The following is a 23822-nucleotide window of genomic DNA, read 5'->3' on the forward strand; positions in this document are numbered from 1 at the left end:
GCTAGTGCTAATGTTATCTAGTGATAGCTACTGAAGTTAGCTAGCTAATTTTATGATTAGTTGACCATATCAAGAAATAATGTATGTCACATACAATAAAATAAAATTGGATAAGACCAAATTAATTAATTAAGATAAAATATTGTATGACAAGATAAAATAAGTTAATATAAAAAATAAAGTGAACTATAGGATGCACTCTGGAATGTCCCATTTGAATGAAAAACCGTCTGTTTAGCAAAACAGAAGCCAGATAATCAGGATGATTTTATTATTTAACACCTCATTTAAAATGTGGATGCAGTTAGAATACTGCAAAATCCAATTAAACAGTATTAAAAAATTTATTAAACAATCTCATCTATCAGTACTCTGATGATGTTATCTAGTTTAGGTAATGAAATGTCTGCTCAAAAAGCTCCAAGGACCCTCATTTCAACCCTGCATTACAAATATTCTCCTTTATCAAAATCCATACTATAGTTACTATATACTATAGTAATAACTATCAGGGCAACCAGTTTTGCGCAGTGGTTAATGCATCATGCCCTCATCACCTCGAGGTTCGACTACTGTAATGCTCTCTACATGGGGCTACCTTTGAAAACTGTTCGGAAACTTCAGATCGTGCAGAATGCAGCTGTGAGAGCAATCATGGGCTTCCCAAGATATGTCCATGTTACACCAACACTCCGCAGTCTGCATTGGTTGCCGATCAATTTCCGGGCACAATTCAAAGTGTTGGTTATGACCTATAAAGCCCTTCATGGCATCGGACCAGAATATCTCCGGGACCGCCTTCTGCCGCACGAATCCCAGCGACCGGTTAGGTCCCAGAGAGTGGGCCTTCTCCGGGTCCCGTCGACTAAACAATGTTGTTTGGCGGGACCCAGGAGAAGAGCCTTCTCTGTGGCGGCCCCGACCCTCTGGAACCAGCTCCCCCCGGAGATTAGAACTGCCCCCACCCTCCTTGCCTTTCGTAAAGTTCTTAAGATCCATCTCTGCCATCAGGCATGGGGGAACTGACACATTTCCCCCGGGCCTATACAATTTATACATGGGATGTTTGTGTGTGTGTTTGCTTTTAATAATGGGGTTTTTAATGTTTTTTAAATTGTTAGATTTGTTCTTACATTGTTCTTGTTATTGTTGTGAGCCGCCCCGAGTCTACGGAGAGGGACGGCATACAAATCTAATAAATAAATAAATAAATAAAATCAGGCTAGAAACTGGGAAGTCATGAGTTCTAGCTCTACCTTAAACAGAAAGCCAGCTTGGTGGCCTTGAGCCAGTCGCTTTTTCTCACAAAGGAAGCAACCACAAACCACTTCTGAAAAACCTTTCCAATAAACCAGCAGAGACTCCTCCAGGCAGTCTCTGATTAAATAGAAGGAAAAAAGAAAGTAACATAGATGTATGCCTTCAGATGTATGTTTCCTTCCCTGGAGTGCCAGGTACACAGAACAAAAGCTTACTAAAATACATACATGTTTCATATACCTAAAAAGGTAGATATAGAGTACTTAATTTTGACACTTGTTATATGTTGTAGGATACATTTCACTTGCAATGAAGAATCGTGAGTTTTCCCCAGTAAACAAGTTTATGTGAAGCATTTGCATGACTTATAAGAAAATCAAATGAAGGCTCAACTACGCAACCATGTAGCTCAGAGAACAACTGTAGCTCATTTAAGTATACATTTTATTTTTCATTTCACAAATGCAATCTTGAAATATATATAAGAATCATCAGGTTGTAGTGGTCTGTAAATAAGGCTGAATCCTAATGGGTTAATAATCACATGTCATGCTACATAAAAAACAAATATTTTAATTTTATCTTGTTTTATTTAACTGGGTTTGAACACTGCTCAAATCAATACCATCGGTATGGAGCCATCATGCTTAAAGAAGGTTAAAATAACATAGTAACAATTACAGTTATAACTTTGTGAGACACCAAGGAGAAATAAAATGCTATTAAACAGACACCACAGAATATTTGGATGGCAGGGGACCTGCTGGTTCAAAAAAAATGAGTGATTGAAGGTCTGCCACCTGGGCTCAAATCCATAACTACTCAAACTGCCACATTCTAGACTACATATCAGAGGTGAGTTCCTCCCGGTTCATACCAGGTCTATAGAACTGGTAGTAAACCAATGGTGATGTCATGGAGCTGGTTCTGTCATTGGTGGTCCTGGAGGCTGCCATCTTTTTTTTTCTATTTTCTTCCTGGTTTTTGCTTCTGCGCATGCGTATGTGCCGCCATCTTGTTTTTGGCTCCCCCCCCCCTCTATTTTTTGCTGTGTTTTGCTTCTGCGCGTGCATACATACGTGAAGCACCCGCATAGTGGGACTACGCGGCGCACAATGTGCACACAGCCACACAGCACAGGAGAAAGCAAAGCAGCAGTGTGGTAAGTTAGAACCCACCCCAAAATGGCACCTGCTTCCAAGATGGAGTTATATGGCCTGCAGGAAGATCAAGGGGTATCTTTCTCAATACAATCACCAGAGACCCAGTAAGGGGGGGGGGGAGAGAGATAGTCATGGGAGGCGCTGCAATGAGGACCCGGATTGTGGGGGAAATATGCGGGCTCTGTTAAAAAGTGCTACAGTGTTCCCTCGATTTCCGTGGGGGATGCGTTCCGAGACCGCCCGCTAAAGTCGAATTTCCACGAAGGAGAGATGCGGAAGTAAATACACCATTTTTGGCTATGGACAATATCACAAGCCATCCCTTAACACTTTAAACCCCTAAATTACCATTTCCCATTCCCTTAACAACCATTTACTCATCATTATTTCTGATATTCACTGTTGAATAAGACACTTAGTGATCCTGATATTTATAAACATAATTATTTATTAGCAATAATTATTATTTTTATTTATTTGCAAAAATTATTAGTTGGGCGATGACGTATGATGTCATCGGGCAGGAAAAACTGGTATAGAAAAAACCCCGCGAAGTATTTTTTTATTAATATTTTTTGAAAAATCGTGGTATAGGCTATTCGCGAAGTTCGAACCCTCGAAAATCGAGTGAACACTGTATTGCTAACATGTTGTAAGCCGCCCTGGGCGGCATTAAAAAATTGAATGAATTAATGAATGAATCAATCAATCAATCAATCAACAAACAAACAAACAAACAAACAAACCAATCAATCTTCAGTTGGTTATAGGAATTTGAATTTTCTTCATATAACTGTAGAGGCACTGCAGCAGCCATAATGTCAAAACCTGGACATAAGTAGGGGGATGTTTGTGGGTGGAGGGTCTGTCATAACTTTGAACAATCACTAAGCAGCTGGTCATTAAGTCAAGGACTACCTTTATAACTAACTGGAAGAAACTAAAAAAAAAATTAATATGAGCAATATCTCAAAGAAATATCTCAAAATAAGTCATAAAGCCACTCCCCAGTAATAAAAAGGAGTAAAGAACATTTATATCTCATTCTAAAATCTACAACAATGAGTGTATCTACAGAAACAGAGTATCAAATTATTTTCTTCTGAGCGAAGTAATCACTATATTAAGTATTAAGTTTAAAAAAACCTCTTTAAAATCCTGTCTGGTATACTTTTCAACAATACAAATTCCAACTGTAATGCAGCTATCTTCAGTAAATTTTTGATTCTTTGATTATCTTCGGTTGTGATAAAAGTTTATGACACTAAGACTCTCTATGAAGCATCTGTTACATAAAACAGGAAATAAAAGGAACAATCACACATAAAGCTGTTGTTTTCTTTTAATTCAATTTGCCTTAAAGTTTGATTTGAAAAACTCAACTCTTAATTTATCAATATTTAAAACTTAACCATCCGACATTCTAAACCTTCGATAACTCAAATTCTCAGATTTCTCTATCTGGAAATCCAAAAGCCTGTCCTATTACTTCTTCAAAATAGAAAAATAGAAGCGTGTAGGTCTATGTGTATATGTGTATTATGTGTATATAGTATATAAAACTAGCATGATTAAGCAAAACTTTGTTTAAAGAATGGTAGGCATTGGTCACAATCGAACAGTGACTCACATCCAGCATATCAGTCACATACATGCAAACAAATCTTATTTATGATACTTACAAATGTTACTTGTAATGGCTGCTGTTCCTCAGTTCTTCAGAATGGCTTATATAAAATCTTCGCATTTTACATTACTAATCCTGCAATAAAATTGGTTTATGTCTTTAGAATATTATATTCAGATTTCCATTATATTAAAATGTAGGACTTTATGTCACACTAAGTCCTGTTTTGTTAAGCCACATATTTAAAAAAAAAATAGCTAAAAACAATCACAGTATATAACCCATGTGGCTGGTTTCATGCAACATACTAAATTAAAGCCATGGTTTAAAACATAATATGTGATTGCAAGTTTGCAATCAGTGTAAGGTGATTTGTAACATTATTTTTCAAATGCAATATAATTCTCTATTTATTATAAACACTGGCTGATTTTGCCTTATTTTTAACTTTTAAAAGGGGATATTAATAATTATGTTCATGTAATACACTTCTTTCATGGATTTGTAAGAAATATAAATCAGTGCTACTTGATTTGCTAGCTTGAAATATTGACTACTTCACCCCCTCTTAAAAAAAATAATGGGGGAATGGAGTGATCAGGAATCATAAACAATAAATTCTATATTTTGATAAGAATATCTGATTTCTTCTTCTGAAGAACAAGTAAAAAGCCTTTGATTCCTCCCTAAGTGACTTGTACTATGTTATCAGGAGAGAAAAAATTGGCATTAGTATGTTTAAAGATATAGGAATAGAAAGAAGTAAAATTATTCAGAGTTCTACAAATAGAAGAACCATGTGAGTAGAAAAGTATCTGGGCAACAGTTTGCATTCTTCCAGATTTGCATTCCTCTGAAACTTCTTTCATCTTTTATAACAGGGTGGGCGGTTTTTATACTTATGTATATTTTATCTTGATGAGACCCTTGCACTCTTATCAACTGCAGCACTGCAGTAGGAAAGGCATGGGTTTAGAACGAACAAGACTTCAGGTCCAAGCGTTTATTTTATTACAGAACTTTTAGATTACCAGTTACATCTAGTAAAACTTTCATTTCAAGCAAAATTCAGAGGGGAGGAGATTATTGTGCTGCTGTTATTCTGAAATAATTAGGAATGGAACTAACCGACTGCAAGTTACCCAGGGCTCCTTCAGTAAATGCACCCCTACCCTATACAGCAAAGGGGGCAGAAAAACGACCTCCCCAAAGAGGAAGGTATATGATTGGACTCCAACGCCCATAATTTCTGATCAGAAATCATCCTGGCTGCAGCTTATGGGGTTCAAGACACACGTGACAGTGTTTGGAGCACAGATTAAAGCTGGTGTCATTAGTGGCACCAAACTATCCCACCTATAAGACAATCCGGTTTTCCTCCTTTCCGTCCCAGGAAAGTTTCTGAACAATTAAGTATACAGAAATTGAGGATGGGGGGACAGTCTGTCTTCCACGCGAACATGGCACAAGCACCCACATTTTGCTGAAATAATGGGAAGGTGCACCCCAACGCTTCCCCCCACCCTTTCCTCCGCCCTCATTACACTTTGCGCCCTGATCTTTCTCGACCCCACCGTCGCCTCTGAGCGAGCCCCAGCTTCTCCCTCCACCCCCGTCCCGGCTCTCCTCAGCAAGGGCGGCCGAAGCACCGACCGGGGCACAAAGGCCGGATTTTGAGGGGTGGGAAAGGATCATATCTGTTACCTGCGCGGGGCGATGCCTGCCAAAGCGCATGCGTCGACGAGACAGCGCCTTGGCTCCACCTTCTTCAGATCACGCAGGCGCAGGATTCTTGGTCGGCTTCGGTTCAGGCTACGGTTGCCTCGCGGATTCCCTTTTCCTGGGAGGTTTCTAACGGGAGCGGGCTGCGGAAAAGAGGCTTAACTTTTGGAAGATACGTTACGGGCTTATAAATGAAAAATGAGTAATTTAGTCGGTGGCATCTTTAATCTTTTGGGTTGCAATAGATGGAAAGTCAAAGTAACAATTGCGGTACGCACTTTTTCCTTGGCCTTGAAGTACCGGTAGTCTCAATGCAGTGGAGTTTCTTCCGAAGAAAGCAAAAAAAGATCGATTCAGCGGCACTTCACCATAGGGATTTTAAGCCATTCTATGATCTGGGTTTTAATCAGCCGATCCTTTATCCTGTAGGATAGTGTTTCCCAACCATGGCAACTTGAAGACGCTGGCTGGGGAATTCTGGGAGTTGAAGTCCAGATATCTTCAAGTTGCCATGGTTGGGAAACACTGCTGTAAGAAAAGAATTGGCCTTATTTCACGGATCTCATTGCTGTACAGTCCTGGTAAAAAGCTGGTTTTCGGTAGTAGGTTTACAAAATATATAATTTTTTAAATTTGATTTTATATCACAAAAACATGACATAATATACACACATACAATGTTAGGAATCTTTAATGCAAAGGGTGGGTTTTAAAAGACGAAATACAGTGTTCCCTCGAACATACACACATACAATGTTAGGAATCTTAGTTCCTGTCTTAATTATAGCTTAAGATCAGTCCACAGAATTTTATATACATGTACAGTAATCCCTCGCTACTTTATGGTTCATCTTTCGCGGATTCGCTACTTCACCGATTTTCAAAGGGGGCTTAAATCCATTGAAAATTTTAAATCCATTAAAAATTCATAAAATTCTTCTACAGTACTACTGTACTCTATTAAAGAAACTGGTAGGATATCACATGTAGTTCCAGCTGAGAAACATTATAGAATGACTGTTTAATGCAAAGGGTGGGTTTTAAAAGACGAAATAGTGTTCCCTCGATTTTCGCGGGATCAAACTTCGCGAAAAGTCTATACCACGGTTTTTCAAAAATATTAATTAAAAAATACTTTGCGTTTTTTCCCCTATACCACGGTTTTTCCTGCCCGATGACGTCATATGTCATCAAACTTAGAAACATAGAAACATAGAAGTCTGACGGCAGAAAAAGACCTCATGGTCCATCTAGTCTGCCCTTATACTATTTTCTGTATTTTATCTTAGGATGGATATATGTTTATCCCAGGCATGTTTAAATTCAGTTAAACAACTTTCGTCCACCTTTAATAAATATTTTTTAAAATAAACTTTAATAAAGAAACATGGTGAATAATAATCTAAATGGTTGCTAAGGGAATGGGAAATTGCAATTTAGGGGTTTAAAGTGTTAAGGGATGGCTTGTGATACTGTTCATAACCAAAAATAGTGTATTTACTTCCGCATCTCTACTTTGCAGAAATTCAACTTTTGCGGGCGGTCTCTGAACGCATCCCCCCGAAAATTAAGGGAACACTGTACTTATTAAATACATTAAAAATATCTTTCCTCTACTTCACGGAAATTTGTTTTTCACGGGTGGTCTTGGAATGCATCCCCAGCGAAAAATGAGAGATCACTATACTGTAAATATTTATCATTCTTTTTTATATCTATTACTTCCATATGTTCATACACATACAAACACAAGCCTCGGTGGTGCAGTGGTTAGAGTGCAGTGCTGCAAGATACTTCTGCTGATCGCCAGCTGCCAGCCGTTTGGCAGATCGAATCTCAATAGGCTCAAGGTTGACTCATCCTTCCATCCTTACAAGGTCAATAAAATGAGGACCCAGATTGTTGGGGGCAGTATGCTTACCCTCCATAAACTGCTTAGAGAGGACTGTAAAGCAGTATGTAAATCTAAATGCAATTGCTATTAGTATATAATATATTTTCTGGTCTATTTTATTCTATTTTTGACATCTCTTGTGAATTATACAAAATGCATACATAATTCTTAACATGGCCAAATTCATTAGGGGCTGCCAAGCTGTGTGTAGTCAATTAGTGGTGCAGACTGCACATATTTTCCGAGTGGCAAATTGATAGCGTGGGGTTTCCTGTTTGCTGTAAACTGGCAGGCATGGTCCAATTCATGTCTCAAAAGCTCTGCTCTGAATTTTCCAGAGTTACTGGTAAATCTGGAAGAGGAAACAGCAAGTAAGACAAAGACTTTATTATGACAAATCAAAATGTTACTTACAGGAGAATGAAATTTTCATCTTCCTCAGAATTCTTCTTACAAATGGAGAGAAATGGGAGAATCCAAAAGTTGAGCCACATGTTTCAGCCATGGTCTATTGATCAGAGTAACCCCAAAATAGATTGTGGCCCGAATGCATTCTTCATTGCTGGATGTGGACATTTTATATCTTTGTCCCTCTTTGTTGCTTGCAGATGCATTGACACTTCTTTTGACTTCTAGCAAAACAAGAAGTCGGTAAATCTGTTTGACCTTCCATTGGCTTTGTCCTTCCATTTCTCATGTTTCACTGGAGGGGAAAAGGAAGCAGTTTCATGGGACAAAACGAGCGATAAAGCTTGTTATGGTCTGTTTTAAAGACGAATCAATTGTCTGCACATTCATTGTCTCTCTCAAAACATGATAATTTCAGCAGAGCACTCTTAGTAAGTAAATGAGTCGAAGAATGCAGGTGAATCCTATACAGGTGGTCCTCAACTTACAACAGTTTGTTTAGCAATAGTTCAAAGTTACAATGACTATGAAAAGTTACAATGACTTTGAAAAAAGTGACTTATGACCATTTTTCATACTTACAACCATTGCAGCATCCCCATGGTCATGTGATTTACATTTGGATCCTTGGCAATTGACTCACATTTATGATAGTTGCAATGTCCCAAGGTTATGTAAACACCTTTTGCGACCTTTTGACAAGCAAAGTCAATGGGGAAGCCACATGCACTTAACAGCCAGATTACTACTTATCAACTGTAGTGATTCATTTAACAAGAAAGGTCATAAAATGGGGCAAAACTCACTTAACAAACATAAATCATAGGCTCAGTTGTCATAAGTTGAGGACTACTTGTATCTGTTTCAGCAGGGCAAATTTAAAGTATGTAAAATATTAGAAGAAACCTCTGGTGCAAACCCACTACTATACATGGGTTGAGGTATTTTATTTGCAATTCCATATACACTACGGAATTGTGTTTTTGCTATTATGTTACTGCTATAATCTTTGTGGGAGGAAGCAGGGAATAATCAACTAAGTTTGCCTTCAGAAATTGTGGAGGCTTTCAAGAAGAGACGACTGCCATCTATCAGAAATGGTATAAGGCTGTGAGGGCGAACGCGGAGTCATATGGGTGGGCAGGCGAGCTCAGGTCACCATCTGATTTTTGGGCCTTCTGGGCCCACTGGGAGTTAGGCTGTTTCCAGCCACCATGGAGAAGGCCCGTTTTTTATTATTCCCAGACTTCAGTGCCCTTCTAGGACTCTGGGAAGGACGAAAACGGCCCTCTACACACACACACACACACCCTTGAAGGCTCTCCAGAGGCCAGAAATGGCTCATTTCCTAACTTGAAGGCTCTCTCAATGGAGGGCCTCTGGAGGGGGGAAGGCCATTTTCCCCCTCCCCAGGGCTCCTGAAAAAGCTCTGAAGTCTGGGAAGAGTAAAAACAAGGTGTGCCATCGCGTGCTGGGAGCGGTTGTGGTGGGGTGTCACACACGCATGCGGGCTCTGCATGGAATGATGGGTGTGGGCATGTGGGTGCATGACCTCCTGCACACCCTTTTGGCACATGAACCAAAAAAGGTTTACTATAACTGGTATAGGGCAGGGGTAGACAAAGTTGGCTGTTCTATGACATGGACTTCAATTCCCAGAATTCCTGACCTAGCATGATTGTCTCATGAATTCTGGGAGTTAAAGTCCACACATCATAGAAGAGCCAACTTCGCCTACCCCTGATATAGGGTCTCCTGCTTGGGTGGGGTTTTGGACTGGATGACCAACAAGGTCCTATCCAACTCTTGTTATTTGACAGGGGAAAGGTTGGTATCGATGCCAACTAATGATCAGAAGGGATTGACAACAACAACCTTGAGTAGTCCTATCACCATGACAATACAAGTAGTCCTCAACTTATGACCACGGTTTAGGCCAGAATTTCTGTTGTTGAGCGAGAAACTTGTTCAGTGAGATTTATGATTTTTGTTGCCGCAATTGTTAAGTGAATTGCTGCAGTTGTTAAATTGGGAACACAGCTGTTAAGTGAATCTGGCTTCCCCATTGACTTTGCTCATCAAAAGGGCGAAAATGGGACCACATGACACTGGGACACAGCAATCCTCATAAATGTGGGTCAATTGTCAAGCATCTGCCCTTTGATCACATGACTCTGGGGATACTGCAACTGTCCAGATATGTGTGGGAAAACGGTCATGTCACTTTTTTCAGTGCATTGTAACTTCAGATGGTCACTAAAGGAACTGCTGTAAGTCAAGATCTACCTGTACGCTAAAGCAGGTCGTCTGTTAATCTAATTGTACTGAAAAAAAGGTAGAGTGAAGAACACATATTGCAATTATTACAAGGAGGAAAACTTGTTCATCTTGAATGCAATTAAAGCAGCATGCATACTTTTGAAGAAAAACATCATTAACCACCATTTTAAGATTTATTTTATTTATTTATTTATTATTTAGATTTGTATGCCGCCCCTCTCCGCAGACTCGGGGCGGCTCACAACAAAGTGAAAACAATTTACAACAAATCTAAATTACTGTTTAAAAATATTTAAAAGACCCCATTTTCTAAACACACATACATTGGTACCTCAAGATACGAACCCCTCATCTTACGAACAACTCGTGATACGAACCCGGGGTTCAGAAAAATTTTGCCTCTTCTTACAAACTTTTTTCGAGTTACGAACCGGCGTTCGGAGACTGCTGGGAAACCGCGCGGCTGTTTTAAAAGGTGACAGCCGGGCGGCGGGGCTTCCCAGAAGCCTCCCGAACGCCGGTTCGTAACTCGAAAAAAGTTTGTAAGAAGAGGCAAAATTTTTCTGAACCCCGGGTTCGGTTCGGGAGGTTGCTGGGAAGCCCCCCAGCCCAGCTGTCACCTTTTAAAACAGCCGCGCGGCTTCCCAGCTGTCTCCGAACGCCGAACGCGGAAGTTCGGGTTTGGCGTTCGGCTTCGGGAGACAGCTGGGAAGCCGCGCGGCTGTTTTAAAAGGTCACAGCCGGGCTGGGGGGCTTCCCAGCACCAACCCCGAACTTTTGCTGAACTTCGGGGTTCGGGGGGGTGCTGGGAAGCCCCCCAGCCCGGCTGTGACCTTCTAAAACAGCCGCGCGGCTTCCCAGCTATCTCCGAACGCCGAACGCGGAAGTTCGGGTTTGGCGTTCAGTTTCGGGAAGCTGCTGGGAAGCCGCGCGGCTGTTTTAAAAGGTGACAGCCGGCCTGGGGGGCTTCCCAGCAACCTCCCGAACCCCGAACTTTTGCCGAACTTCCGGGTTCGGGGTTCGGGAGGTTGCTGGGAAGCCCCCCAGGCCGGCTGTCACCTTTTGAAACAGTCGCGTGGCTTCCGAGCAGTCGCCGAACGCCGGTTTTTTGCGGGGGGGGGGTTTTTGGTTGCACGGATTAATTGACTTTACATTGTTTCCTATGGGAAACAATGTTTCATCTTACGAACCTTTCGTCTTACGAACCTCCCCCTGGAACCAATTAGGTTCGTAAGACGAGGTATGACTGTACATACAAACATACCATTCATAAATTGTATATGCCCGGGGGAGATGTCTCAGATCTCCCATGCTTGACGACAAAGGTGGGTCTTAAGGAGCTTACGAAAGGCAAGGAGGGTAGGGGCAGTTCTAATCTCCGGGGGGAGCTGGTTCCAGAGGGCCGGGGCCGCCACAGAAAAGGCTCTTCCCCTGGGGCCCGCCAACCGACATTGTTTAGTTGACGGGACCCAGAGAAGGCCCACTCTGTGGGACCTAATCGGTCGCTGGGATTCGTGCGGCAGGTAGAAAACAAGGTGGGGGGTTTTTTCAGCTGATTCCAACACTTGCACCTAATCCTAACAACAACAACAAAGTTGGAAGGGACCTTAGAGGTCTTCTAGTCCAACCTTCTGCTTGGGCAGACCGTACACTACTACAGACCCTACACTATTTCTATTCTATTTTACTATATTCTACTCCTGTTCTATTCTATTCTATTCTACTGTACTCCTATTCTGTTCTACTCTACTCCTATTCTACTCTGCTCCTATTTTGTTCTATTCTACTCCTATTCTACTTCTATAGTCCCCTGTCCTATAGTCTCACCTATATCTCATATATCTTCTCTTCTATCCATTATATCTCTTCTATCTCTTATATTTCCTGCTATTCTCTCTAATTATATTTTACTTCTATATTTCTCTTCTATACTCTCTTTGATAAATTCTACTCGTATATATCCTCTATAACCTTCATTGTGTATTATTGTGTATTGGAGAAAACAAACAAACAAATAAATAAAATACTCTATTACAGTATAGTCTACTTACTCCTATTCTACTCTAATCCTATGCTATTCTACTCCCATTCTATTCTATTCTACTCCTGTTCTGTTATTCTACTCTACTCCCATTCTACTCCTATTTGTTCTATTCTACTCTACTCTACTATTCTAGTCTATTCTATTCTCCAGGCATTTATGTGGGTTTTTTCCTCCAGTGCGGATTCCTACACTACACTACTTCAGACATTACACTACTTCCTTCTTCCTGGTAATTTGTTTCTGCATCTGGGATGGCATTCCCAATTTTCCGAGTGATTTGGAATCCGTCCTGTCTAGATTTAATTAATCCGGAGGATTTAGTGGAGGGGAAGGGTTTTTTCCCCCTCCCCTTTTGGTCTAAATCCCTTTCTTGATTTAATAATAAAGCGCCCCACAGCCTCAGCACTAACAGCGAAATACATTATACCCTCTTCTAGGCTGAGCTCTGTTTGCGGCTATCTGCGCGCAGTCGCTGCTTCCCCGCCCATCGACGCGCCGTCCCTTTAAACTCAAAGAAAGAAAAAAAGCTCTCGGTTTTTCCGGCGGCCCCTTTCGGCTACGAAAAAGGCCGCTTCATTGGGGCGACCGGGTTTTTAACCTCATCGGGCCGGGACGGAAGTGGAAGAAACTGCAGGGGAGAGAGTTCGGATTTGGGGCCGAAGCATCGGAGGGGAGTTGCCTCGAATCCGGAAACCGAAGACCTCGTGATTGCAACCAGGAATTGGGTGCTGGGTTACACTCCGAAGTGCGGAGGGGCTGCTGGATTGTGTGCGTCTTTGCGGAAGAGACGGCTGGAGGGAGCCGGACGCTGCCCGCCTGGCGTTTGTTTGGCCTATTCTGAGAGAGTTTGAAGGCGCCTAGAAACAGCGCCGCGCCCCCCGAACCCGAGCAGCTCAAGCGGAATTCCGCGCTCGTGTGAACGCCAGAGAGAGAGAGAGAGACAGAAGGGGAGCAACACAGACTTTCGGCGTATATGAGAGTCGGAGCGGGAGACCGTAAGAGGGCAACGGCACTAGCGAGCGGGGCGCGGCACTGTGGAAAGAGCGGGCTTTGGCTGAGGCTCCCGTGAAGCGAATGGTCTGGAAGAGAACGGCGTGGAAAGTGCTTTGTGAGGGGGGCAAAAAAAGGCGCGCATAATAACGCAGGTCCAGGACCGCTTCAAATCGGTGGGAAGACTCGCGAGGGCCGAGCTACTCTCTCCGCCGCAAAGAAGCCGGAATAAATAACAACGTCGGGTTTTCCTCAGCGGGTCGGTGAAGTTTGGCCTAGTACAACCTCGTCAGCCCTTTTTCCCCCTCCGGCCGACCCTATGTAGTCAGTCGGTAGCCGCTCGGGACGTCCCGAAATGAAGGGAGCGGTGGAGCTTCGGCTGGTCTCGGACTGGGGCGACTATGTTCGAGGCCGTTGGCTGCGGGAGCTGCTGGACCGGCGTCTGGCCGCGGAGCCTCCCACCCGCGTCCTAACCAGCCCCGACAGGCAGCATCTGCTTCTCCTGTGGAATCAGCCGGCCTCCCAGCCTCGGCTGGTGGCTTTCCAGCGCCTGGGGCTCGAGGGAAGGGATCTGGAGAAGACCTGGAAGCCGCCTCAGCCGCCTGTGGTGGAGCTGCTTTTTCTGGAAAATCCTACGGCCACAGTCTCCTCCTGGGTGTTGGCTGTCGTTTGGGAGCAAGGCCGGACCGAAATCTGGCGCTTTGTGCCCGAAGCTGGATGGCACTTGCTGCAGAGCCTGGAACTGTGCCACGGAGCCCGTGCTCGGATTATCTCCATTTGCAGCTTGGAGGACCAGCTTGTGTGGTGTGAAGAGAGGCCTCCTTTGGATGCTCAGCTGACTCCTGAGAGAAGAGCCTTCCAGTATTGCATTTGCGTTCGAGGCCTTCAGGTTGGAGAGCAGGGAGTCCAGCTCAGCCCTCTCAGGGTTATCTTGCACAATAGCCCTGTTTACCAAGTCCTGGCGAAACCCTCGGGAGTCTTCCTTGTCCCCATCCCGGCCACCTTCCCGGGAATAGCCAAGTTTGTCCTCATCTGGCGACCTGAAATGGCCGATATTGTTATTGCTGCGCCGCACGGTCCGTGTGTTTCCATAAAAGCCTCGCATGTAGGCGGCGATACAGACTTCAAAAAGCTAGTGCTGGGTTACGTGGGGTTCCTGGAATCCATGAAAAATTTGGCTGTTCACAGCTGTGCCCTATCCAGTTGTGGGGAACTGCTCTTGATCATGCGAACAGGCACCATCCAGGGAGTCCAACCTAATGGCATGTGGCGACCTATCTTTGATTTTGCAGGATTGTCTTCCGAAGAGCAGGTCCAACTAAAGGTATTTGGGGACATCCTGGCTTGCTTGCTGAATGATACTCTTTATCTTGTGGATTTGAACAGTAGGGAGCAGATAGAAAACAAAGTTTTGAGCACTGAAAGAGTACACTTTTTGGATTCTCCTACCATAGAAGAAGAAATCCAGCTCCTTGCTCAGGATGGCATTTACACTCTTGACTTCTCAGACTTGGATCAGAGCTGCCAGTCTGAACCCAACCTGGTGCAGGTGGTGTTTGAAGAAGCCTGCAAATACTATCAAAGACGGAGTCTCAGTAGTTCCCAACTCACTGTGGAGAAACTGAAGAAGGGGGGTATGTTTCAGGCTCCAGTTGCACTGTCTTCCATCCTGTGCCAAAGTCTTGATCCCAAAGGAAAAAAGCTCAGGGCCCTCCCCGAATCCTATACCAAGCTCCTGGGCACAATGCAGTTAGAACTGCAAAACTATCGAGATCTGGAGTTCCTGAAGTTGCATGTGGTTCACGCTTCAGAAAGTGAGGTAAAGTGCTATGGAGAAGCCCTGGTGGAGCAAGAACTTAGCCGCCTTCTACACTTGGACTTGAACAGAGAGAACCTGGCATACCTGAATGTCATATTCACTGCCTTCCCTGGGGCTTTCTGGAAAGCTATCCAGAACCATCTCCAGCTACAAGAGAACGGGGATGGCATTTTGGTAGCTAGGGCCACTCCGGATGTATGGAAAAAAATTCTGGGGGGAGCTGCTCCTAGCCCTAGTAAGCAAGAAGAAATCCCTCTGAATGGAGTATTCCCCTTCTTCGAACTTGTCTGTCTTTCTCTTCTTGAATTCAAGTCTAAATGGTTGCCTCGCTTTGTGGAGCTCTCCCAACAATATTTGGGTGCGTCTTGGACTTATAAAAGCAAAGAGGGGCCTGAGGGCGGTGTGCCCCTGTATAAGAGAGCACTGTCTGTACTACCAAGGTGTGTTAGATGTCCAGTAGCAGAGGGAGAAATGGAAATTGAGCTCTTACTCTGTAGCCAGAGGCCCAAAGCAATTCTCCAAGCCATGGATCTCCTTATCCAATATGGGAGATGGCAGCACGTAATGGAGACAGCAGAGAAATTTTCCTTGTTGAGCCCTTTACTAAACAAAGAGATTTTTATTAATCTCCTGGGGGAGTTTTCACGGCACCGGGCACTGGATCCCTATTTGGACAAGTTGTGGCAGCTCTGCCCAGCAGATATGAATGCCACTGATGTCCTGAGCATTATTCAGCGACACCTCTCATCAGTAGAGCTCGACCCATTTCCTTTTGCACAAGATGGGTCATCCCAACTTACTATTGCCCTGCTCAAACCACTGTTGTACAGACTGGCACAAAGTGAAACATCCCAGAATGAAATTTTTGGACATGTCTTACAGGTCCCATCCTTTCCCCCACCAACACCACCCAGGGACCATCAGAATCTTCCCAAAGCAGATTCCCAGGAAGAGCTAACCTTCTTTCAAAACCAAACGTAGTTGGGATTAGAACAAACAACATGGTATTTTAAAATGGTTTCGCAAAATCAGGACCTGCAGCCTTTATATTGCAAGCTCATCCACCTAAAGTGGGAAGTTAAATCACAGAATCATGTATTGTCAATGACTTTGTTTGGAAGAGTATAGTGCTTCTAGGAAGGATTGGAAACATATCTTTAAACTAGGGCAAATAAAGTCATCTCTTCCCTAACTTTTCAGATATATTGAATTTATTAAATTAAATTAATTAAATTTATAAGCCTGGTTTAGTTGGGATCATAATTCTCAAAATGAGAATTCTGGATAGTACATTATTTCTAGCATATCTGGAGGGCATCAGTACGGGACAGCTGCATATCAAAATAACACAATTGTTTCAGTAAAATTTGTAATGTTAATACTGATGTATTCCCGTCCATAAACAATGATATGGGACTGTTTGATATTCTGATAACATGTCAATCTGCATTCATCAACTATATTTGTATGAGTTTCACTGAGGAGCAGCAGTGTTTTTTTATGCTCAAAAGTAGTCTTCCTCTAAGGCTGTTACGTGGATAAGAAGTTGATTATAGTCTACATCAGAGGTGTCAAACTCGGGTCATCATAGAGGTGTCATGTGACATATCAAGACTTCTCCTTCACTAAACTGGGCAAGGACGTGGCCAGTGTGTGACCCATCTAGGATGCGGGCTATGAGCTTGATAGCCCTGATCTAAGTCATCGGAAGAGATCAGATTGGAGATTTCTCTAAACTCTTGTGAGGAGAGAAAACATTCTTAGTAATAAGTCTAAAAGTTTCATTTACCAGCCTTACTTCCTCCTGATGGTTTTGAAACTCCCTAAATGTTATCATCAGCTGCTGTTTTTCTGAAAATAATTACTCCTCAGGTATATCACAGATTTAAGCAATATTTATCTTAAGCAGAAGTCCCACTGTTTTAACTGCCTTTATCTATTCGTACCTTTGTCCCCTGTACAGCCTTTATTTCTTTGCTTTTTAGAGAAGTGGAAAAAATTCATTATAATAATTTATGCCATATTTCTTTGTAAGAAAGAATAATTCTCCTAATGCTGCATTTCATATTTAAGCAAATTCTTCTTTACTTTAAACCGGCAAGACTTGAAACAAAGTGCTATTATAATATAACCCCTGAAAATGTTCTTATTAGTCCATTCTGTTTTTCCATTTAAGTGAAAATATCCCTCTCCATGAGGGATGGAGAACCTTCACCTTCACAGTTTCTGCCATCCTCATGTCCTACATGTATAATGACACGGTCTTTTTCTACATAGATTTAACAGAAATAGAGGAATCTTAAGTGGTCTAACCATGAATATTTTTTTACTGTGTGTGGGTGATAAACAATTCTCATGAAACTGACAGGATTGTTTGTAAAAATGAATATTTTCGCTGATGTGATCCAAAAAGGAGGTAGCTTGTTGAATAAAAGCAAGGGCTATCCAGTTCTCCTTTTTGAAATTATTTTAACAGCTACTTTTCTGCCAACTTTTGATTTAAAAGGCAATGGGATACACGTGAAAACTGTTAAGAGATGGAGATTCTGAAGCACTCACAAAATTGCAGTAATCTCTGGGATCCCAATTTGATTAAGACTCAGAAATGTTAGAAATTAAGAATAGTCACAAGGTTCCCCAGCCATTTTGAAAAGTTGGCTGTGAGCAGATACTTTTGTCTACTGTTAGTTTATGTTGTAAGTCTGTTGCCCTGTCCTACTGCTTCAAAATTTTTCTGAGTGATTGTTTAATAGGAATAGGCTCTGTGATTACACAGGAACCTGCCCTGATATCTGAGAAACATGAATGAAAGCCAATGAATTCATTGACTAGGCTTGAGTGGCCTTCACTGCATTGGCGATCTGAGGGTTTTAGTGTAAAGCAAACATTTTTCTTTCCAGCAGTGAGTTTCCCCTTTCTGGAATAGAAGATAGACATATAGGAGAACTCAAGAGCTACTTTAAGTCTCTCTTTAATCAGCCAGAAGCAATCAAGGTAGGTGCAGGTGATGAAAGAACCCAAAACATTTGGCTAATACCAAACTGGCCATGCCAAATGTACAATATTTTACTTATATAGATAACATTCTTCAAAAACCTCAAGATTCCTCATTCCAGAGCCATTTTACAGGGTTTTTTTTTAAGAGTTGAAAATTACTGTAAATGCCCCTCTTGATTTTTATAAAGAAGCACGGTTCTTTCTACTTTACAAACTAATGGATTCTTCACAAGTGTGGGACTTCAGAGGTTGGATGTTTGTTCTCCTGAAGTAGGGGTGAAAGGATAAGCAATCTTAAGATTTGCCTGGATGCTTTGTGCCATGCCTGTCTTGAGTACCTTGACAGATAAATAGTAGGCTTTTAAGGCTATTTTTAATGAATACTTTTAATGAATAAGCCTTACATACTCCCAGCTGTATCCTTTATTGTATTTTTGTTTATTCAATCCGAGTCTCTTGTTAATGGGAACTAACACTTGTAGATAATTCAAAGTCTGACCTGGAAGAATGTCAGCTAAGAGAACAAATCATGTCTGGAAAGAATAATTACAACAAGCAAACCACTAGCAGCAGCGTCTCTTTTTCTATTGAGCCATAGCATAAGAGCTGTGATCTTAACTTCCCAGCTTCTATAAAACTGGGAATGTGTCTACCTTTAGATTATCTAATTACCTAATGTTCAAGGAAGAGTAAATTAAGAGTTAACTCAAATATTAAGAGTTCATTAATGGACCTGAAATTTCATAATATGATGGGAGACGAGTTGAAAGTGAGTGCAAAACATCAACAATCAAGTAATTGTTTCTTAGATGTGTAAGCCTACAATTAACTTGATGGAACAGCTATTTTGGTGAATGTTCTGGCTTGGTCCACCATTGAATTTTGAGGCAGGTGTTCCTGTTGAATAAGCTTTTGTCCCACCATTGCACAAATACATCAAGATTATATTTAACAGCAGCATTTGAAATTATAGTCTCTTTTATTAATTAAAAATATTTTGAGTCCAACAAAACATAGTTTCCTGAACATTTAGATTTCTTTTTTACACTGTAGCAGCCAAGGGCAGCCAGCTGCTTTTCAAGCAAGGTCCAAAACTGGTTTGTAATGATTTGTTCTTGATTAATGTTAATATTTAACGCTGCAGTTCCGGCAAGATGGCATGCTTTATAGGCCTCATTCTCGGAGAACAGCAATTTATAAATTGTAAGTATCCAAGGCCTACCTCAAATCCTATAAAAACCATGAAAAATGTAATTTCCTTGAATTTACAAATGAAAGACAAACTATACACCAATAAAAATAATTATATTCATTCAAATGAGAAGCAAAAGCATTTATACAGATTCAAGTATCTTTCCTGGTAAAGTGAGGAGAAGGATGGGAGTGACATAATTATTTTCACTGTAGATTAGTCTTTTTCAGTCCTTCGTAGATTCAAATAAAATTTATTATATAATAGAAATCATTAATCCAGGCAACTAAAAATATCGTTATCAAACGTAGTGGAAATAAGACATAATTTTAATAAGACAGGAGCTGCTAGGAATAATTACTGTCCTAGACTAAGTGATAGCATGATAACTATCATCTTGAATTGCTTCCCCTTTATCGTAAGTTTTCATATTTTTTTTAGAAAAGAAAGAAATGGAGCTGTGGATAATTTGCTAGGAGAAAGTCAGTCTTAATGATATCTAGCAGTGAGTGAGTAAAAGTGAGAATGGGTACTGGACATTAAACTATGATTGTTTTGCATGTTCATTGCTCTGAAAATTTGCAAATATGGTCCAACCCCCCAACCCCCAAATATCTGGATGAGATAAGAAAATGTCATATTTTATGTAAACTTTTCATTTTTCCTTGATTAATAAGGTTTTTATTTCTTACTGTTGTTTTCAGTCATTGTTCTTCTAAAAGCTAATTTAGAACCAGGAGACGGGGAAAAAATTTGCTATGGCTGCTTCTGGAGCAAGAAAATCTTAGTGCAAAAGGTGGAAAGTATATAAAAAAGGTTTCTGCTACTGTGCTGGAAATCTGATTAAAATTTTATTATAAATAAATAAATGAGATTCTTTAAAAGTTTCATATGGAAATTGAACAATAGAAAATCAGTTAACAAATGATACTATCCTAATATTTAATACTTTGAAGTAAAATATTTGTAATGTTACATTCAGACCAGCAGTTAATTTATGATCTCTATTTTGAATTACGGTAATAGGTTTGTAACTCATTAAAAACACTACAGGTAGTCCTCGACTTACATCCACAATTGAGCCCAAAATTTCTGTTGCTAAGTGAGACAGGCATTAAGTGGATTTTGCCCCATTTTATGACTTTTCTTGCCACAATTGTTAAGTGAAACACTACAGTTGTTAAATTAGTAACATAATCCTTAAGTGAGTCTGGTTGTCCCATTAACTTTGCTTGTCAGAAGGCCACAAATGGTGATTACATGACCCCAGGATGCTGCAATTGTCATAAATATGAATTGGTTGACAGGTATCTGAATTTTGATCACGTAAACATGCGGATACTTAATTGGCCATAAGTCACTTTTTTCAGTGCCATTGTAATTTTCAGCTGTTACTAAGTGAATTGTTATAAGTTGAGGACTCCCTGTATTTTCTGCTACTAATCTAATCCTTCCCTAAACTTCAAATTTCCAATGCTGACTAGGAATTATGTGACACATCTAGCGTGTCAGGCAAGACTAATCTGAAAGGAATAGAATCCTCATGTTGTTCCTCTTCCAAATAGTTTATCGCATAATCTTTCATTATTGGAGTCATCTTCATTTTGCATTCATATAAATGCACTCATTTGTATTACTGATTTCTTAATAAATATTACTAAGTCTATTCCTCTCATGAGAGAACTTCCCCCATTCTCATGATAAAATCATGTTTCTGACAAAATGCATGATTCAATATTATTGGGCATAATATTGGGGAGAGTGTAGTATGCAAATCAAGTATTGGAGAATGTGAGGAAGATGGAAAGAGAAAAACATACATGACTAGATTGCAGTGATATACTGAAGTACAAGATGACATTTGCAAAGTGCTCCAGATAAAATTTAAGGCAATTCATTCTTCTCGATGCAGAACTGCTCAGTAGTATTTCATTATGGCTCATAGTTGCTTTCTCTTCCAGAGAAAGTAGGTATTGATCCAGGAAGGCACTATTTTGCAATTCAGTTTAACCTAGCAAAGATTTCTAAATCTGTTGAGTGTCAAAGGAATTACTGTCAAGACGCAATATATTGGGAGTCTCTATATCCAGATGTTACAACGGAACCCCTTGAGTATCAGGGTTTTTTCCTGTAAAATGGAAAGCGTAAGAGCTGCAAGCCTAATTTCTAGAGAAGAGCGACAACTTCTTCATAGACTGTACAGCCGAACTACACTTCTCTGTCACAGGGCTTATGGCACAGTAGCCTCTTTGGTAGGGAAAAAGTGGTTGCCATCTTACAAACTTGTTTAGGCAAAAAAAATGTGGCAAAGATCCACACACCACACAATGTCAAGAGAAACCCAAGAGTTCTCCAGACCATTGTTTGTTGCATTCATAGCTGCTCAGAGATGGAACGTTGAAAAAGAAAATGCTATTTCTTCAGCTCAGGACGGGGCATTTTGAACATGTTTTGCCTTGACCTGTAATGGGAAAAGAAGAAGAAATTAAGAAAATTGAACCCTGATGATTAGTAAGCCACAATAAGGGTATGAATGATTTGTAAATAAGAAGCGTTAGAGATTTTGTTGTTTGGCAACTTTCAGTCCCTCACTGTTGGTTCATGCTATAAGCCGCAGTGATTTTCAACCTTTTTTGAGCCACGGCACATTTTTTACATTTACAAAATCCTGGGGCTCACCACCAACCAAAATGACACAAAATGACACCCTAAGACATTCTCCCCTCTTTTTCCATCCCTGTCTCCTCCCCCCCTTGTGTGTGTGTGTACGCATTCTGGAACCCTTTCCAAAAAGAGGTGAGGGCTGGGTTTCTTTTCTCTCTTATTCTTTGGGTGCTTTTTATCATATGCTTTAAATCAAGAGTCACTTCTCTCTCTCTTTTGTTTCTCTCTCTTTCATCTCATTCTCTGTCTCAATCATTTTCTCATTTCTCTTTTTTCCTCCCCTTTGCTCATTTCCCTCTCTCTCCCCATTGCTCTCCTTTTCTCTCTTTCTCTCTCTCTTGCTTTCTTTCTCTCTTTCTCTCTCTCTCTCTTGCTTTCTTTCTCTCTCACTCTTGCTTTCTCTCTCTTTCTCTCTTTTCTCTCTCTCTCTCTCAGCAAAAAGTTGCGAGACTGAAACCTGAGCTTCTTTCTTCGCGGCACACCTGACCATGTCTCGCGGCACACTGGTTGAAAAACACTGCTATAAGGTAGGGCTTTGAAAATCCCCCCTACCCTGATAAATATACCACAAACTACTTTTTCACATTATCTCAAGCATTATTTGTCAGCATGCAACAGAAACTTACAGTGTTGCAATGAGTTTCCCACTCTGCAGACCATTATGCTCATTTCCTTGTTAAGTATTAACACCAGAACAGGGAGGTGCCTACACTATATTTGATATTCTCTGCACCCCAAATGTCTTTTACACTCCTTTAGTGGCTAATTAACTAGCTCCTCTTTAGCCTAATACTGACATTTGCTTGAACATGCAAAGATTCTCACAGATATGGAAATATACTCACAGTTCGAAGTTTTCTATAATCTCATCCCTAATAGAAGAAAAGAAGTGTCAATGGCATATATACATACCTACATATTTACCTTACATACATGCATACATATACAGTATATGTACTTCCACATGATAGTTTTTATAAAAAACTAGACTCAGAACCACAAAAATAATTACCATATTTTTTAGAGTACAGTGGTACCTCGACATACGAGTTTAATTCGTGCCAGACCCGAGCTCGTATGTCGATCAATTCGCATCTCGAACGAATGCCTTTAGACTTTGTTTTTCATGCCGAGATAACCGGAAACATAGAATTCTTGCGCCACCTAGTGGACGCTCGGCTCGTATCCCGAATTTGAGCTTGGGTGTCGAACAGAAATTTTGCTCGCGTCTCGGCTCGTAACTTGAAATACTCGCATGTGGAGCAGCTCGTATCTAGAGGTACTACTGTATAAGACACTCTGGACTATAAGACACACCATTTGGGGGGAGGAAAACCAGGGGGGGAAATTCCTCTGCCTCCCAGCAATTTACCTCCATGCAGCAAACAGAAAACAGCCTGTTTCAGCTTCAGCACAGCCTAATTAGCACAAGCAGCTAATTGTTGGCTGGATCAGCCTCCCATCAATCAGCTGTTTCAGGCTGCAAGGAATGATATCCAATTGCTGCCTCCATGTGCTCCATTTTTTGGCGGTTGGGCTACATTTGATGGATAAGACACATCCAAATTTTCACCCTCTTTTAGTATGGTAGTGATTGAACGGGACATCATCACACAGAGAAGATCTTTCCAGTTAAGCTATGGCAAGATCACATTTCTGAAGCAGTTGTAGCCCCAGGAGGTTGGGGGTACTTCTGGAAAGATTTTAAAATTAATTAATAGACAATATTGGGGAGGGGGGAGCAGCATGCCCTACTATGTAT

At 41.2% G+C, this 23822-nt stretch overlaps 3 protein-coding genes across 6 annotated transcripts in view; 1 reads left to right on the forward strand and 2 right to left on the reverse strand.

The window, feature by feature from the left end:
- Nucleotides 1–6214, reverse strand: part of ARMH3 (armadillo like helical domain containing 3) — a 176754-nt gene extending 170540 nt beyond the window's left edge. Inside the window, exons 1-2 of one of the 2 annotated variants that reach the window (XM_070752882.1) lie at nucleotides 5755–6214; nucleotides 4106–4185 (exon numbers count right to left, since the gene is read on the reverse strand). The gene's annotated coding sequence lies outside the window, so the exon portion shown is untranslated. The remainder of the gene's footprint in view (nucleotides 1–4105; nucleotides 4186–5754) is intronic. The other variant, XM_070752883.1, reaches the window with a different exon arrangement.
- Nucleotides 6215–12885: 6671 nt separating this feature from the next.
- Nucleotides 12886–16399, forward strand: HPS6 (HPS6 biogenesis of lysosomal organelles complex 2 subunit 3). Its single transcript, XM_070752911.1, has one exon. The coding sequence runs from the start codon at nucleotides 13744–13746 to the stop codon at nucleotides 16186–16188; it is 2445 nt and encodes an 814-aa protein (XP_070609012.1). The 5' UTR covers nucleotides 12886–13743; the 3' UTR covers nucleotides 16189–16399.
- Nucleotides 16400–19164: 2765 nt separating this feature from the next.
- The window catches only part of LOC139167862 (prominin-1-A-like), a 72153-nt gene continuing 67495 nt past the window's right edge, over nucleotides 19165–23822 (reverse strand). For all 3 annotated transcript variants that reach the window (XM_070752913.1, XM_070752912.1, XM_070752914.1), the window contains 2 exons: nucleotides 22906–22932; nucleotides 19165–21857 (listed from right to left, as the gene is read on the reverse strand). In XM_070752913.1, the coding sequence (XP_070609014.1) occupies nucleotides 21809–21857; nucleotides 22906–22932 (76 nt within the window). In that variant the 3' untranslated portion in view covers nucleotides 19165–21808. The remainder of the gene's footprint in view (nucleotides 21858–22905; nucleotides 22933–23822) is intronic.

This window comes from Erythrolamprus reginae, chromosome 5 (assembly GCF_031021105.1).
Source record: "Erythrolamprus reginae isolate rEryReg1 chromosome 5, rEryReg1.hap1, whole genome shotgun sequence".
NCBI classification, from domain to species: domain Eukaryota; kingdom Metazoa; phylum Chordata; class Lepidosauria; order Squamata; family Dipsadidae; genus Erythrolamprus; species Erythrolamprus reginae.